General features: G+C 37.5%; 1 protein-coding gene across 2 annotated transcripts in view; it reads right to left on the reverse strand.

Moving 5' to 3' along the window:
• LOC133526881 (myotubularin-related protein 10-B) overlaps positions 1–13,923 on the reverse strand; it is a 33,748-nt gene that overhangs the window by 12,606 nt on the left and 7,219 nt on the right. For both annotated transcript variants that reach the window (XM_061863716.1, XM_061863717.1), the window contains exons 3-7: positions 3,651–3,787; positions 3,004–3,162; positions 1,409–1,746; positions 1,051–1,168; positions 537–725 (exon numbers count right to left, since the gene is read on the reverse strand). In XM_061863716.1, coding sequence (XP_061719700.1) covers positions 537–725; positions 1,051–1,168; positions 1,409–1,746; positions 3,004–3,162; positions 3,651–3,787 — 941 coding nt within the window. The remainder of the gene's footprint in view (positions 1–536; positions 726–1,050; positions 1,169–1,408; positions 1,747–3,003; positions 3,163–3,650; positions 3,788–13,923) is intronic.

Consider the following 13,923-nt stretch of genomic DNA (forward strand, 5'->3'; position numbering starts at 1 on the left):
TCGACTAGTTTCTTGTATGAGGCCTGCAGCGCCCCTAACGACGGCAACAGAGTGAAGCCTGTAGGGCCGTTATATTGTTAGGAGCTGTTGCCGTATAGATAGACCACGCGAACGGTCAGTCAAGATAGTTACTAGGAGTGCATAACTTAACCAAAATCCACCTAGCGTCGTTGGCGTACACAACTCGCCTAGCTTCTTCTATGAGGCCTGAAGCGCCCCTAAGGTCGGTAGTATAGTGGAGTTAAAGCAGTGTTCGAGCGCGCGGCGTTGCTCGGCTGTTGGAAACTGTTCCCGCATAGGTAGATCACTTTGGTAGCAGTCAGTCAAGTACAAGGGGTATATAATATATTATATTATAGGACATTATTACACAAATTGACTAAGTCCCACAGTAAGCTCAATAAGGCTTGTGTTGAGGGTACTTAGACATAGACAACGATATATATAATATATAAATATTTATAAATACTTAAATACATAGGAAACACCCATGACTCATGACCCATGACATGATATAAATATGTATAAAGTCTCACCCAGAATCCGCCTAACGTCGTTGGCGTGCACAACTCGACTAGCTTCTTGTATGAGGCCTGAAGCGCCCCTAAGGTCGGTAGTGGAGTTAAGGCAGTGTTCGGGCTCGCGGCGTTGCTCGGCTGTTGAAAGCTGTTCCCGCATAGGTATATCACATGCGGTGGGGTCAGCTTGGGGTGGGAGCGTCGGACCTGAAAAGCAATGATTTTAAATCAACACTTTAGAAAAAAATCTGATTTCAATGTGAAATCAGCCGAAAGAACGCTGTTAAGTTAAAAAGGACCTTCAAAATGGTATTCATATTCTTACAAGCAAAACGGGACGTGGAATTTTTTTTATAATACTGCAGGTTGTATTTTCATATAACTTATTTCGCTGTTTAGGGATTGATCTCAGTATCAGCCTCGTGGAGTATGCATAATTGCACACCCACCTTATTGAATGGAATAGACAGCGTTTATTCGTGACAAAAAGAAGAGAATACCACATAGCATAACTGAACATATTGTGTGTTACCTGTTCGAGCAGCACGCTCTCAGCGGTGGCAGCTTGCTCCGTGGGCAGTAACTCTGCGCTCCTCAGCAGCGCGGCTCCCGCGCTCCGCCCCCATGCCCACACTGGCACCCGTCCTGATCTGAACAACAATAGTAAATAAAGGTAAAGCTTATCAATCATATTTAAAACTTTGCCTTGGAAAACTGCGAAGAATTCAAAGTTATGACGTGTCGATTGGACTAACATGCTAAATATATTGCAAATACATCCTTATTCTTGCGATAACACTTTACTATATTGATAGCAGACCTGAACAGTAGTGTAACGACCCACTGCACGTTAGGTTGGTGAAGATAGCCTATATTAAAAAAATTCAAACCTGAAATGCCTCGCGCTCTCCATGAGATTATAGTCCAGCACAGAACTAGGCACAATCAGCGTCTCGCCCGCAGTCAACATAAAAGCATCAGATGTCCCGTTAATGCAAGTTATCCTCCAATGCGGACATTCGCATCTCTCCAGCTCTCTCTTCCAGTCCGCCGGTCGAATGAACATGTTGAGGTCGGAGGGCAGGGTGGGGTAGTAAGGTTCCTTGTACTCGAAGGCGAAGAGTAGATCGTGACGTTTTGGAAAGGCGTGGTGGATGAGCGCCATGGCGACTTTGCGGCCGTGGCCGATTGGCGAATTGGCAAAACTGAATGTGAGGACTTTCATGTTCTGAAAAAAAAAAAATGTTAAATCGTAAAAAAACAAAAAAGGGTATTTTTTTACTTTAGCATTATTATTGTTCATTCATATTTGTGTTAAATGTGAGGTTATATGGAGCTAATTTTATTTTTAAGATACCTTTATTTCAATGAGCATGCATTTGTCTAAGTAGGACGTATACATTTTACAGAATTCTGCTAACAGTGCCAGTGCCTATATTCGCAAAGAAGCCAGTGTTATCTATTTGTACTTCTTCTTTAAGCGGGAAGAATAGCTTTGCGATTCTAGCGAAATAACGGTACTTTTTCTATGAAATTCCATTTCGGGCGAAAACGTTTTCCACTAAATCTTAACAAATCACTTTGATTTTGATGTCGATGGCTTGAGCATAATATATTCTAGGTCTATTTTTATTGTTTTGCAACTTTTGATAAAAAGGATTAAAGCTAGTTTTTTATTGTGTCAATAACATACTAAAAAAAATCATGGAGAATGGAAAATATTTAGAAGTGGAAAAACGTTTACTCTTTTTGTATGGACGATCACGTGGTATAGTTCCCTCTTAATAATGTTATGTGTTTATTTTTAACAAACAGAGTTTGATCCTAGTTCAACAAGAGGGTACAAAGTGGATACAGGGGCTACGATGAAGCTTACTGGTATTGAATAAACTGTTACTGCTAACAACCTATTCAATAAAGTTAATATACGTACATATGTCATTATAAACTTCATATTTGTATTTTAACCAATGATCTTTGGATTAATAACTCTTTGTTTTTAACGTAATCAACACAGTTCCCAAATCATACAAAAAGTTATCGGGTGAATCATAGTTATTTGAGATGCCAAACGTACCGCGTGATAATGAAACCATACAGCGCTGGCACAGTTAAGCTGATTAGATAAATCGCTGTATCGGGTTACTGAACTTGCTTGTTTATATAAAACCTTTCTACATGTCTTTTTATTTCATAAATACTCGTAATCTTCTCAGCGATGCCTTCAACCAGAATTATATAAAACAAAAACCACGCCGTAAAAATGAAATGCATTTTCGCGTTTTTTAATCTGTATGATTATTAGAACCGTAACTAAATTACATTGCAGCTACATTTGGTGAGGGTGAGTTTACACCACAAATATGTAGGTCAATCTGTAGTACCTAGTAAGAGCCGATTTACACGGTACACACAACACGTTAACGAATGTTTTTCATCGTGGGTTTGAAAAGGAAAGAAAAAGTATCAGGAAAGAAACTCTTACCTTGCATATAACTTGTAGTCCTTTAACCTTCCCCGGCATGTCTCCCTTGGGTAGCAGCCGCCGCCGCCGCACCGGCCCGCCGTCCGTGAGCCACACGGCGCCCACGCTTGTGAGTGCCGCTTCGTACGGACCGAGGAGGTGGTTGCGTTGACTGCATTCCTGGTATTAACATTTGAGATCTGAGATACACTGATGATTACACTTAAATTGCTTTTAAATAAAAAACACAATGAAAGGCCAATCTATCCCATGTACATTTGGGAAGATTTTATAAATACAGTTATTTGAATCCGTAACTTAAATGCAAGTGCTCGAACGAATCCAATTAGATACGGCTACGGTAGAAATTGGTCAGGAGACGTGCGGCAAGAAGCTGAATGGAACTTTTAGACCGCATTAAATTAAAGTTGTTAGACGCAGACGCACCGGTAATCATTGATTGATAGCGTGTAAGTTAAACATAAGTCACAAAGTATTCAGATACCTGTGTAACTTTCACAATCATCTCTCAAGACTGCTGGAATAAGGCCTCACTAAAGGACTTTATCGTATCGTTTCCTACCATAATAATTCGGAGAGCCCTAGAGCTATACCAGGCATCGTACACTGACGCTGTAAGGACCGTCGGAAAGTAAGGAAGGACTCACATCGTCGACTGACTTCTCTAGTGGCACAAACGCAAGCTTGTAGTTGGTGACGAACAGCGAGCCGAAGCGGCCGTGGTCGCGGTCGCTGAGCGGCGCCAGGAGCACCACACTGTGCGCCGCGCCCACTATCAGCTCACCTGACGAATAAAAAATTTGATGTAAAATACAAGTTTATAAATTTATTTGGTGTGCGAAGACGCATAACAAGCGTTTTTTTCCTACGAGGGTTATACAATTTTTACATAGCTGGGTACGGTGACATAATTAAGACGCAAAATTGTATCGAGATGACAACTGTCACCGTACCCAAGCCATGTAAAAAAGTTTCAGCATTTTTAATGTACATAATTTTAAGTACTGTAAAAGTACTTCAACAGTCAACACGAGACAGAAGCTATGCTCATTTTTTCAGGATAAGATTAGATAGTAAGGCATGTGGCATTCATCGACTACGAACGGCACCTGGTAAACAAACATTATATATATAAGTACCTACTATTTGTATGAGTGCAAAATATATACTAAAACCACAGAATAAATACCTAATCGAAAACGAAACGCTCTTAGTATCTAACGAACTAGGAAATGCTATTACATATACGAGACAATACGGTGTATACCGTACCGTATGTTACCTACAGGGAGTTAGTGTGCTGAAGACGTTATTACATTTTCAATTCGATTTTTTATTGAGTGAACTATAATCGTATAACCTGTCCTTACTTTCTCTAATAAATTATATTTTATTCACATTATAATTTTATTAATTATTTTATGTAGGTTAGTCTGTAAGGTATGTATCTAATTATCTATGGGTCGTTGTTGCCGGACAATAAGTGATTTTAGATTTTTTAAGTTCATACATGTATGATCAGAAGTGAATTTCGAACTAAAAGATCAGATAAAGGTATTTTACAAATGCGCAAAACACAGAAAATATAGTCGCGTGACAAAGCGTCGGGCGGAGGTTTCATACACGTCATATACATCGCAATCAGACGCATCAAGCACGAGATGAATCGCAGCGCCAACACAAAGAGCCTTATTCTAATGAGTGACTATGCTAATCTCACTAAACAAAGACCTACGCATTATAATGGGGGCCTACAAAACCCCGAGTAATCCGACGCGTAGGGCCAATTAAGATGACGGGTTAATTAGATGCAATAAAAGTACAATGACATGTCATGTTGTGTCACGGCTGTCGACACCTCCGTTTTAGAGCGTACAGTCAGCATCTAAATAGATAGTAACGGTTAAAGAAGCAAAATACAGTGAAACCTGCATAAGTGGAGCATCGAAGGACGAGCTAATTTGTCTCACTTAAAGAGACATAGTAAGGGTATTCCACTTCCACTTACCCAGGGTCTCAGCTTGCCAGGTATAAATAAATTTAGGCGTGTTAAACATTATGTATGAGTTGTAATCTTTTAAAATAAATAAGGTAAAATAATCCTTGTCCTTAAATATTTTTTAAGTCTGTTTACATTTTTATTCGAATTTATTTTGAATGATTTTACAAAAGGTAGATTTTATAAAATTAAATTTATTAAGAACTTCATTGCGTCTTAGAACTGAAAAAGACAAAAAAAAAGTATTTGTTATTACTTTCTTTTATTAATATTTAAGGTTTCGTTTCGATAGTATTAACTACTTAAACTAACTAAATGAAACTTGAGGTCGTAGGCACAATTAACCAAATGCTGAATTTGTGGATAGGCTAAGTGTTAGTAAAAATACGGAAATTGATCTGTAATAAAGTTCCAGTTAGAGAGGTTGCAGATTGACGTTATCTCAGATACGGAGCTCAAATTAAAAACATAACTGAGCAAATATAATCCGCCAAATATAGTCTCAGTGCTCTCAGTAAAAAGGGTAAAATACACTCTCCATCTATAATAGAGGTAAATGTGCCTTAAAATCCTAATCCCAGTTATATAGGTTTCTCACTTATCCAGGTCTCACTTAACCAAGTTTCACTGTATATCGGTACACATCTTTACTTCTATAGTAATAAAGATGTGTTGCGATGTATTTGGCCACTTTGCCCTTCACTATCTACTTATTTGAGGTAGGTTCGTAGGACATCTCTGTATACATGTTCTTATGGCTATATGACCATTGTGGTTCAGGGAAAAAGTTGTCTTTTACCGCACCGGCATTTTAATCCGGCGTTGCTAATCGAACTCGCCATTTGTAAGCGAATCTTCCGCCATGGGGTGAAGTTATTCCATTCGGGGCCCTTATGGCAATCAGGTTTTAACACATTCACTCACACGTGAAGACGCTAGGTGTGTTCATTTTATATTGGAAATTGGCACTGAAAGTGTTAACTGTGTTCAAAATGTCATGAAAGCAATACCATCATGATTCTTACCTATATTGAAAATACAGTACATTTGCGAATGTTCGGTTAAATGTTTTGACGATGAAATGACACAAATACCTATAGGGATAAACATTTTTGTAACCGCATTTTTATTCTAGGAAATTTCTGTACATTCTGTATTTCCCATAAAAAGTGATACCCTGATACCATATATTTATATACGGACGGATAACATACCAAATGTCCTTATACCTATTATATCAGCATTATAGCTAATGCTAATTAAGAATGAATTTGAAAACCATTCTCGTGAGATATGTGTAAAACTTAAGTAGCAAATACCGATATTTTGACAGAATGATTCAGGTATATCTACTATTTTTTATAGAGTCTTAAATCCGCATTCTGCTATGGAGTACATACAGACTAAACCCACTAATACAATACAATAAGATTAGGTGAGTTGTCTACCCAACACTGGCGATAATGATCTATAAATTTAAAACTAAAATAAATTTACCATAATTATTACGGATCTGAGAAAAGGAAAGTGAAGTCACATAGTTACGTATTTACAACAAAGAGAATTAATTATTTGTTTAAGTGTAATCTTTTGTTTCGAACATAATAGGCGGCGCTGTGAGAAATATATGATGCTGGCTTACGACTATCCGCACACTGCGAATTTGTAGCGATACGATCGATGTAATCGCCACTATCGCTAGTCTAATCCTAATGGGCCCTATCATGGATACTTCGTCAAGCCCTATTGCATAGACGTAAAGGTCAATGCCCAATGGTCAATGAACAGTATTGCTGTTAGTGTTAGTCTTAGTAGCCATCAGATATATCGAAGCGGCCGAGGTGCTGAAAAATATCTGAATACGTTACTCTTAACGCCTTGACAATAGAGGCGAGCACTTTGGCCGCTCCGAGGTGGCGACTGTAATTGACTCGAGAAAGTGACAGGTGATGATGATTTGGATAGCATATGGATAGGATAGTATTCCTACTTTCCTTATTGATGACTATGTTACAGAAGATGTCAATCTTTTAAGCCTGTTGGCTATGTGCGAAGTTCGGGGAGTGGCAAATACAAGGGTCAAAAACGCACGACGTGGTGAAAATAGGACCTTTAATATGACGATATTTTCAAACTATAGTTCGTTTTTTAGTATTAGAAAGAAGGTAAGCGATTTTCACACAGCTGCCAAGTGTTATAAAAGCAATATGTCCCACACCACTAGGACGCACCACAAGGAGCGAATATGCAACATGTTGAATTTACCATTTGCTAGCCACCTTAGGTCCTTTCTTGAATAAGATACGGCTTTTTTACCATTAAACCAACTCCAAGTCTTCGAGCTTATCGGCAAAATGGATTTCAAAAAAGCTTGTTGTTAATCTTAAGAGGAATTCCTAGTTGCGATTTTTCCATACAAACGCTCTCGACTGATTCCTCCCTGGATTTTTAACCTAGAGCAGTGTTTTTTTCAAATAAGATCAATATCATCAATATCTGTGCCGCTATGTTTTGCTTTTTTGGATTATTTTATTTTGAAGAAAGATACAGCGCCTCGAAAATCACAAAAACGGCTCAATTGAATTGGCTGTAAAAAAAGGCACAGTATACAAATATGACAAAAAATATCCAAAATATCAAAACATAGCGGCATAGATTATTTCTTCCTCTTGCAATTTCCAAAATTTCATAATGTTTAGTTGCGTTTTGGAGGAGGAAACAGTCGAGAGCGAAACCTCGATTTTTGAGTTTTTTGCGAGTGAATTTCGGTCCGAGCTGCAGTTGTCCTTATCGCACGAATTGGAGGCGGAGACAGTTTCTAAATATACGTACACAGAAGGAATAGTGATGGGCATAACATCCTTATTAGGGATTGCAGAACCGGTACTGTTTTACAGAACCGGGATTTCCCGGTACTTTCGGAACTGGTCTAATTATTTCATTATTTTAAATAAAACGTATACATATATAATTATTTCATTTTGCGATTTGACCACCTTTCGTATTATAATTTAATAATCATATTTTCTTTTATTACGTAGTAGGCATTTTTTTTTAGAAATATAGTATTTTACATTGCTCACACTTGTGCGTCACAATAAGTAAAAGATAACTACTTTGATGTTTGCCACTAGATAGCAAATTTAATGAAATTACATTGACGAGGGGATTTATATATAAGTATCGCAGTCGTATTGTATAATCCGCCGTATTACATTACGGCTAGCCGATATCAAAATAAGGGCCATTTTGAAATGCGGCGGTTCAACGATTAAGGTATGTTGGGTAAATACCGGATGCGGGTGAAGAACGTAGGACATTCATTTCCCCCTAATTTGGCTTTATTTTTTAATGTTGGCAACATTGTGTAAGACGCCATTTCATTGCGCCTCGACTGCCAGTGTTCCCGCGTCGCTCAGGGAGTCGGGCTTGTGCTATGTGCAATCACAGAGAGCAAGATAAATTTCGCGAATTCTTCCTTCTATCCGATCTTCGCTCTGTAATTTATTTTGCGTATTGTGATGAAACTGTGTTTGTTTTTGTAATTGTGTTAACAGACCTAGCACTGCTGTAGACCGATATCCGATCTTGACCCTTCCAGGTAAAGATCGGACCTGAAACAATCAGATCTTTACCTATTTAAACAGCAGTGATTATCAAACTTTAAATTTTCTTCAATTTACCTACTGACCTTAATTATCACATTTATTGTTTTCTTGATCGCACTTTCGTACCATTATTTTTATCCAGTACCACTACCAGCGCGACGGTTACTGACAATGTAATTTTTTTAATTTCCGCAACCCAAAGGTTGCCTTTTAGCGACAAGACCGCATGTTGTTTACCTGTGCTTATGTGTATGTTTTCTTTTGTATTGTTTTCTTTTATTGAGGTGTGTAATAAAGAGTATTTATATTGTATAGGGATGATGAAACATGTTGAAATTTATAACAAAATCGAGTAAAATAGATAGCAAATGAGCAATTTTTCGCAATAAAGTACCTACACATACGGATGCATATGTATATGTGCACGCATACATACATTGCTAGTTTCGGATACAAAATAGAGATAGGGCTTCGAAATTAGTTTCCTTAAAATGCTTCCGTTTCCTTAAAGAGGGCTCTCTTTTCCTATAAGTATATTTACTTTACTCTTTACATACGATCCTTACATTTTATCAAAAAAATTGCAAAATTAAACCAACAAAATCGCAATTTTAATTATTTTCCATACTTCAAGATGGGCTCTCAGTGACCTTGACCTTTTTAAAGAACTACTTAGTCTTTTTGATTTCTAAGTTTGATTCTTATTTTTTTTGGCGACCTTCATTAAAAATGACTGGGCTCGATTATTTTTTATTTTGATTTTTGTCCCTCCTACTTAAGTACTTAATATCTTCCAGTACATTCCATTCAATAAACAATACATTTACACTTTCCCTAAACCTGTACAGTTCACTTAATCTTAAATTGTCAAAACTTCGCAACGTATCTATTATTTTAGTGGTTTTTTTTTATTACTTCGGGTAAACCTTACAATAAGAGGTTTCTTAGCACATTGTTTACTTATCAAATTGCCTTATGACATAGGTATCAAAGTTTGAGAGCCACAATTTTACCAATTTTTGTATCAGGGTTAAGATCGGATACAAAAGGGTAGACACCGGACCTATTTCTTTGTGATACCTTATTCTCTTTCCATTAGAAGCAACTTTTTTTCACCATCCAATGTTCTCCCTTGATGGCAAAACACTCGTTACCCTAAAAAAAAGTATGTCTCATCTTTACACAGGTACAAAACTAAAACCGTTCTATATTGAAGATTACCAAAATTCAGGCCGAATCTACGGTTATTATTTAACGATTCGCTACGTACTTCAAGAATCTGTCACGTGTTGAGATCTCGAAAAAACATTTTTTCACGAGTTCTCTCAATTGGTCCCAAAATTGTCCGGCATTATCCCAACATACTTTACCCAGATTGTCATTGCGATACGTTTTCAATAAGGCGGCCCAAGTTTATCCCCATCGTACTACAAGTTAAATAGATTGTAGTTTAACCATAGGTATATTTATACCTACTTACAAAATTCCACAACACACCACGATCACTCCCAACTTACTGATACGGATAGGTACAGTCAAGTGTAAAAATATGGGTGTACAAATCTTACTCAAAAATATGTCCCATAGCATCTTATTCCAGTGTAATAAGAGCGTAGTACCATATTTATGAGACGATTCTTTCGATACATATTTTTGCACTTGACTGTATGACGACAACCGAAGCTGAGACATCATTTTTTTTGCAGTTTTTACCTATATGGTAATTAATATCAATCAATCAATCAATCATTTATTATTTCGTCATCATAGGTGTAAAATACATTTAGTACAGGTGATAGGGTGTTTGGTATTAGGGCGTAATAGATACAGTATAATATAAAAATGAAAAACAATATTACGTGGTAACAACAAAAACAACTTGCGTCGGGCAGCGCAGAATAAATTCCGTCTGGCTCGCGGGCGATGTCGACGGAACGGCGCGCAATGAGCGAGCGCACGAGTCTCGCGTCTGTGTGCGCGCACTCACACTTAGATAGCTCCGGCTCCCGCCCACCGCAGCGCGACAGAAACATAGCTTCAAAAATTCGAGATTTGAAAAGTTGCTCAGCTAGGAATTGCTCTTAAGTAGGTCAATATGGCTTATTAATGAGACGTTATTTGTATTTTAGGAATCCCCGAGCGCAGTTAACCCCCCAGGTTGAAGAATCGTACTTACTTAGTAAAAATAAACATGACGCGTAAATTTAGTTGCCAATCAGCAGATGGCATTTTATACAAGGTTATTTATTTTACATTACCGGGTAAAGGTTTGAATATAATTGTGTTTTAATTTTCTAATATATTATGACACCATACCATGCATCCACCAACGCATAGAATAGTTCTTCTTGAGATTCTACTACCGGTTATGGGTAAAAACTTTTTCATTACGAGTTAAGGTTATGCGCTGCGTCTTTCCCATGAACATAAAATAGGACTATAAATATTAATTCTGTTGCTCGACTGTTATCGGCATTCTCTAACCAAGAGGGTATCCTTAGAGGGTATAACCACTTAGGGGGATTGTGTTTTCTAATAAGCCAATTTATTTCTGCAAAATTTAGCACGGGTAAGTTGTAGTCCTATAAATTCCCCCACTTTTAGACTTAACCTCTCTACCAAATTATAAAGCGAACTTAAACTTTTGATCGGTAGCCCAACTCGTATAAAGTGCGACATTTTTTCGCGATTCGTCACGAAAGTTATCATACCTAGATGGTGACTGTTGACTGTTCCAGGGTTGCCATTGGCCCGACTGACCTTATGTTTGCCGGACATAAACGCGTTCGTGTTAACCACTAGTCAGTTTGGTAGGTAAAGATAAGTAAACCTGTGCTAAAGAGAAGTAAGTTGTAAAGACTGCTTAGATCCAAGCATCGTTCTTGTAGAAAAACTTATTAACTCCAAAGTTGAGCTCCTCTTGTTATAGTAAATGTCACGCGCGAAATAAAAGCGCGAAAAAATGCTGACCTCGGGATAGAGGCTTTATCTTAAGAGCCAACAGGAGTGGTCATTTCTCCATACAAACGTACTTGACTGTTTCCTCCGTGGTTTTTGAAGCTAGAGCAATGATTTTTTCAACACAGATTAATATTATCAATATCTGTGTCGGACTGTTTTGATTTTTTTGTTATTTTTGTTTTTTAAGGCGTTAGGGCCCTTCAAACATGGGCAAAAACGGCCCAATTGACTATGCCGCAAAGAGAGGCGTGGTATTCAAAACTGGTATCAAGTAGCCAAAAAAACTAAACAGTCCAACACAGGTTGATGATATTTTTTTTACTGTAATGTTTGTCGAAATGTTTACTGGATATGATAAAAATGATAAAAGGATATTTTATTCAGTTAAAAGAGTCCGCAGCAAGCTCGGCCGAATGTCACCTTCCCATACAAACGGAGTTGCGTTCTCGTTTTAAAAGTACGTGTTGGATTGTATTGAAACTTGACACATACAATGACATGAGGTATATCTAGTCCTGTAATAAGTTTCTATAGCTCCAGGTTATAAAACAAACGAAATGGAGTATAAACAAATTTTGTATGATAAACTTAAATTCGATGTATTTCTTTAACTATGGAACCGTTAAACTAGCCAATTTTGCCTCCAGGGGTATCTTTGAACTTTTGGTTTTGGACACACATTTTTAAGCAAATTCGACCCATTCAGGGCCAGCGACTCAGCATATGGGTCATGCTCAAACAGTTCCGCAGGGCCAGTAAATTCTGATTTAAACATAAACGAAACGTAATTTGACGTAATAAAGTACGTATCCACTAAATTAACAACCATTTCTATAAGGTATATAACGATAAAAAATTATAAATGTGTTTATTTAATGAAAATAGAGCCTAGAATATTCAATTTTGGTTTACTATGAGTGCAATATAGCAAATATACTGAAATTTTATTTTGGAATCCATATTTCAAAGATACCAAAAATATGTATATTTTACAGGTTATTGACATGACTCAGGGTATGGGTCATCGTGGCCTGGCGCTGCTTGTAAAAACTAGAAATGTTTCCGTAGCAAGCTAAAATAAACTTTATTGGCTGGTTTTAAAGCTTATTTCGTGTTGAAGCTGTTTGATATTGTACCATTTTACAACCGATTACTGTTTGGATATAATATTTTGTTTTGTGTGAGGGGTAAGGCAACGAGGATTTTCTCCCACTGTACTTTTATGTCATAATATTTTGGTGATCGTTGTATTATATCTTAGGCAATTATCTACTAACAATGATGTTAATATCCATTTTTTTTTCATTTCAATAATAACAAGGCAGTTGAAACAGTCACCACTAACTAATATTGTATTATCATAATAGTGTGTGACAAATATTTATAAGTTAAAAAAATATATTTTGTTTTGTGTGTGGGGTAAGGCAAGGGAAATGGGTCAAATTGAACTTCCGAGATTTGACCCATAAAACAACAACAAACACAGCAAGTTAAATATGTAAAAAATAAAAATGTTAATTCCTACATCTTTTTTTTGATAGGCACAGAAAAAAGTTGGTTAGTAAAAATGTTGCATAATGTTGTTCAACTGGCCGGATTCATAAGCGGCGATTTATTTACCGTGCGCGCCAGGCCAGAGACCCATAAGCTAAGTCATACGTTTTAGCTAAAAACGGTTTGTATGGTGGCCCGGCGTATTGTGTACGCTCGACGGGTCTTGGCCATGAATGGGTTAACGCACACCACAGTATTCAGTGTTCGTATAACAGTTATATAGTAACACTATTAATTTTAGCAGCAAAATGGTTATATTCGTGATAAAACTATATAAGTGCATGTGTACTTAACTTGACTTGTGAATGTTGAACCAGTTGTCAAATAAAGGGTATATTTCTACGGGAAAAAAACTTGTTGAAAAATGAAGGCAAGGTAATTTTTAGATATCATCATTATACGAGCTGTATTTGAGCACCAAATTGACGTGGGTAATCTTGGCGAAAACTCTGGATATCTTGGCCCGCTCTTTAAAACGTCAAAAAGTAAGTAAAACACGATTTAATTGGTGCACAAAAAGGTGCTAATTGTAGCCTATTTCGCAAGTGTCATACTTTGCTTCAAAAACTAGACTTTTTTGGTGGCATTGTCTAAGGGCTGAAATTAACGTACTTTTGCGTACGATAATACTCCTTGGAACGTACGACGTACCAGAGCCCAAATTATCGTGCGTGTACGACAATTATCGTACGCCTGGCAACACAGGGCGGCGCGAGCGCAAATAGCGTTCGCGTCTGTGTGCGCGCACCACACACACAGGGATAGTTTCTCGCCGCCCCCGTCAGCGCGACGGCATTA

Source organism: Cydia pomonella, chromosome 17 (genome assembly GCF_033807575.1).
Source record: "Cydia pomonella isolate Wapato2018A chromosome 17, ilCydPomo1, whole genome shotgun sequence".
Taxonomy (NCBI): Eukaryota; Metazoa; Arthropoda; class Insecta; order Lepidoptera; family Tortricidae; genus Cydia; species Cydia pomonella.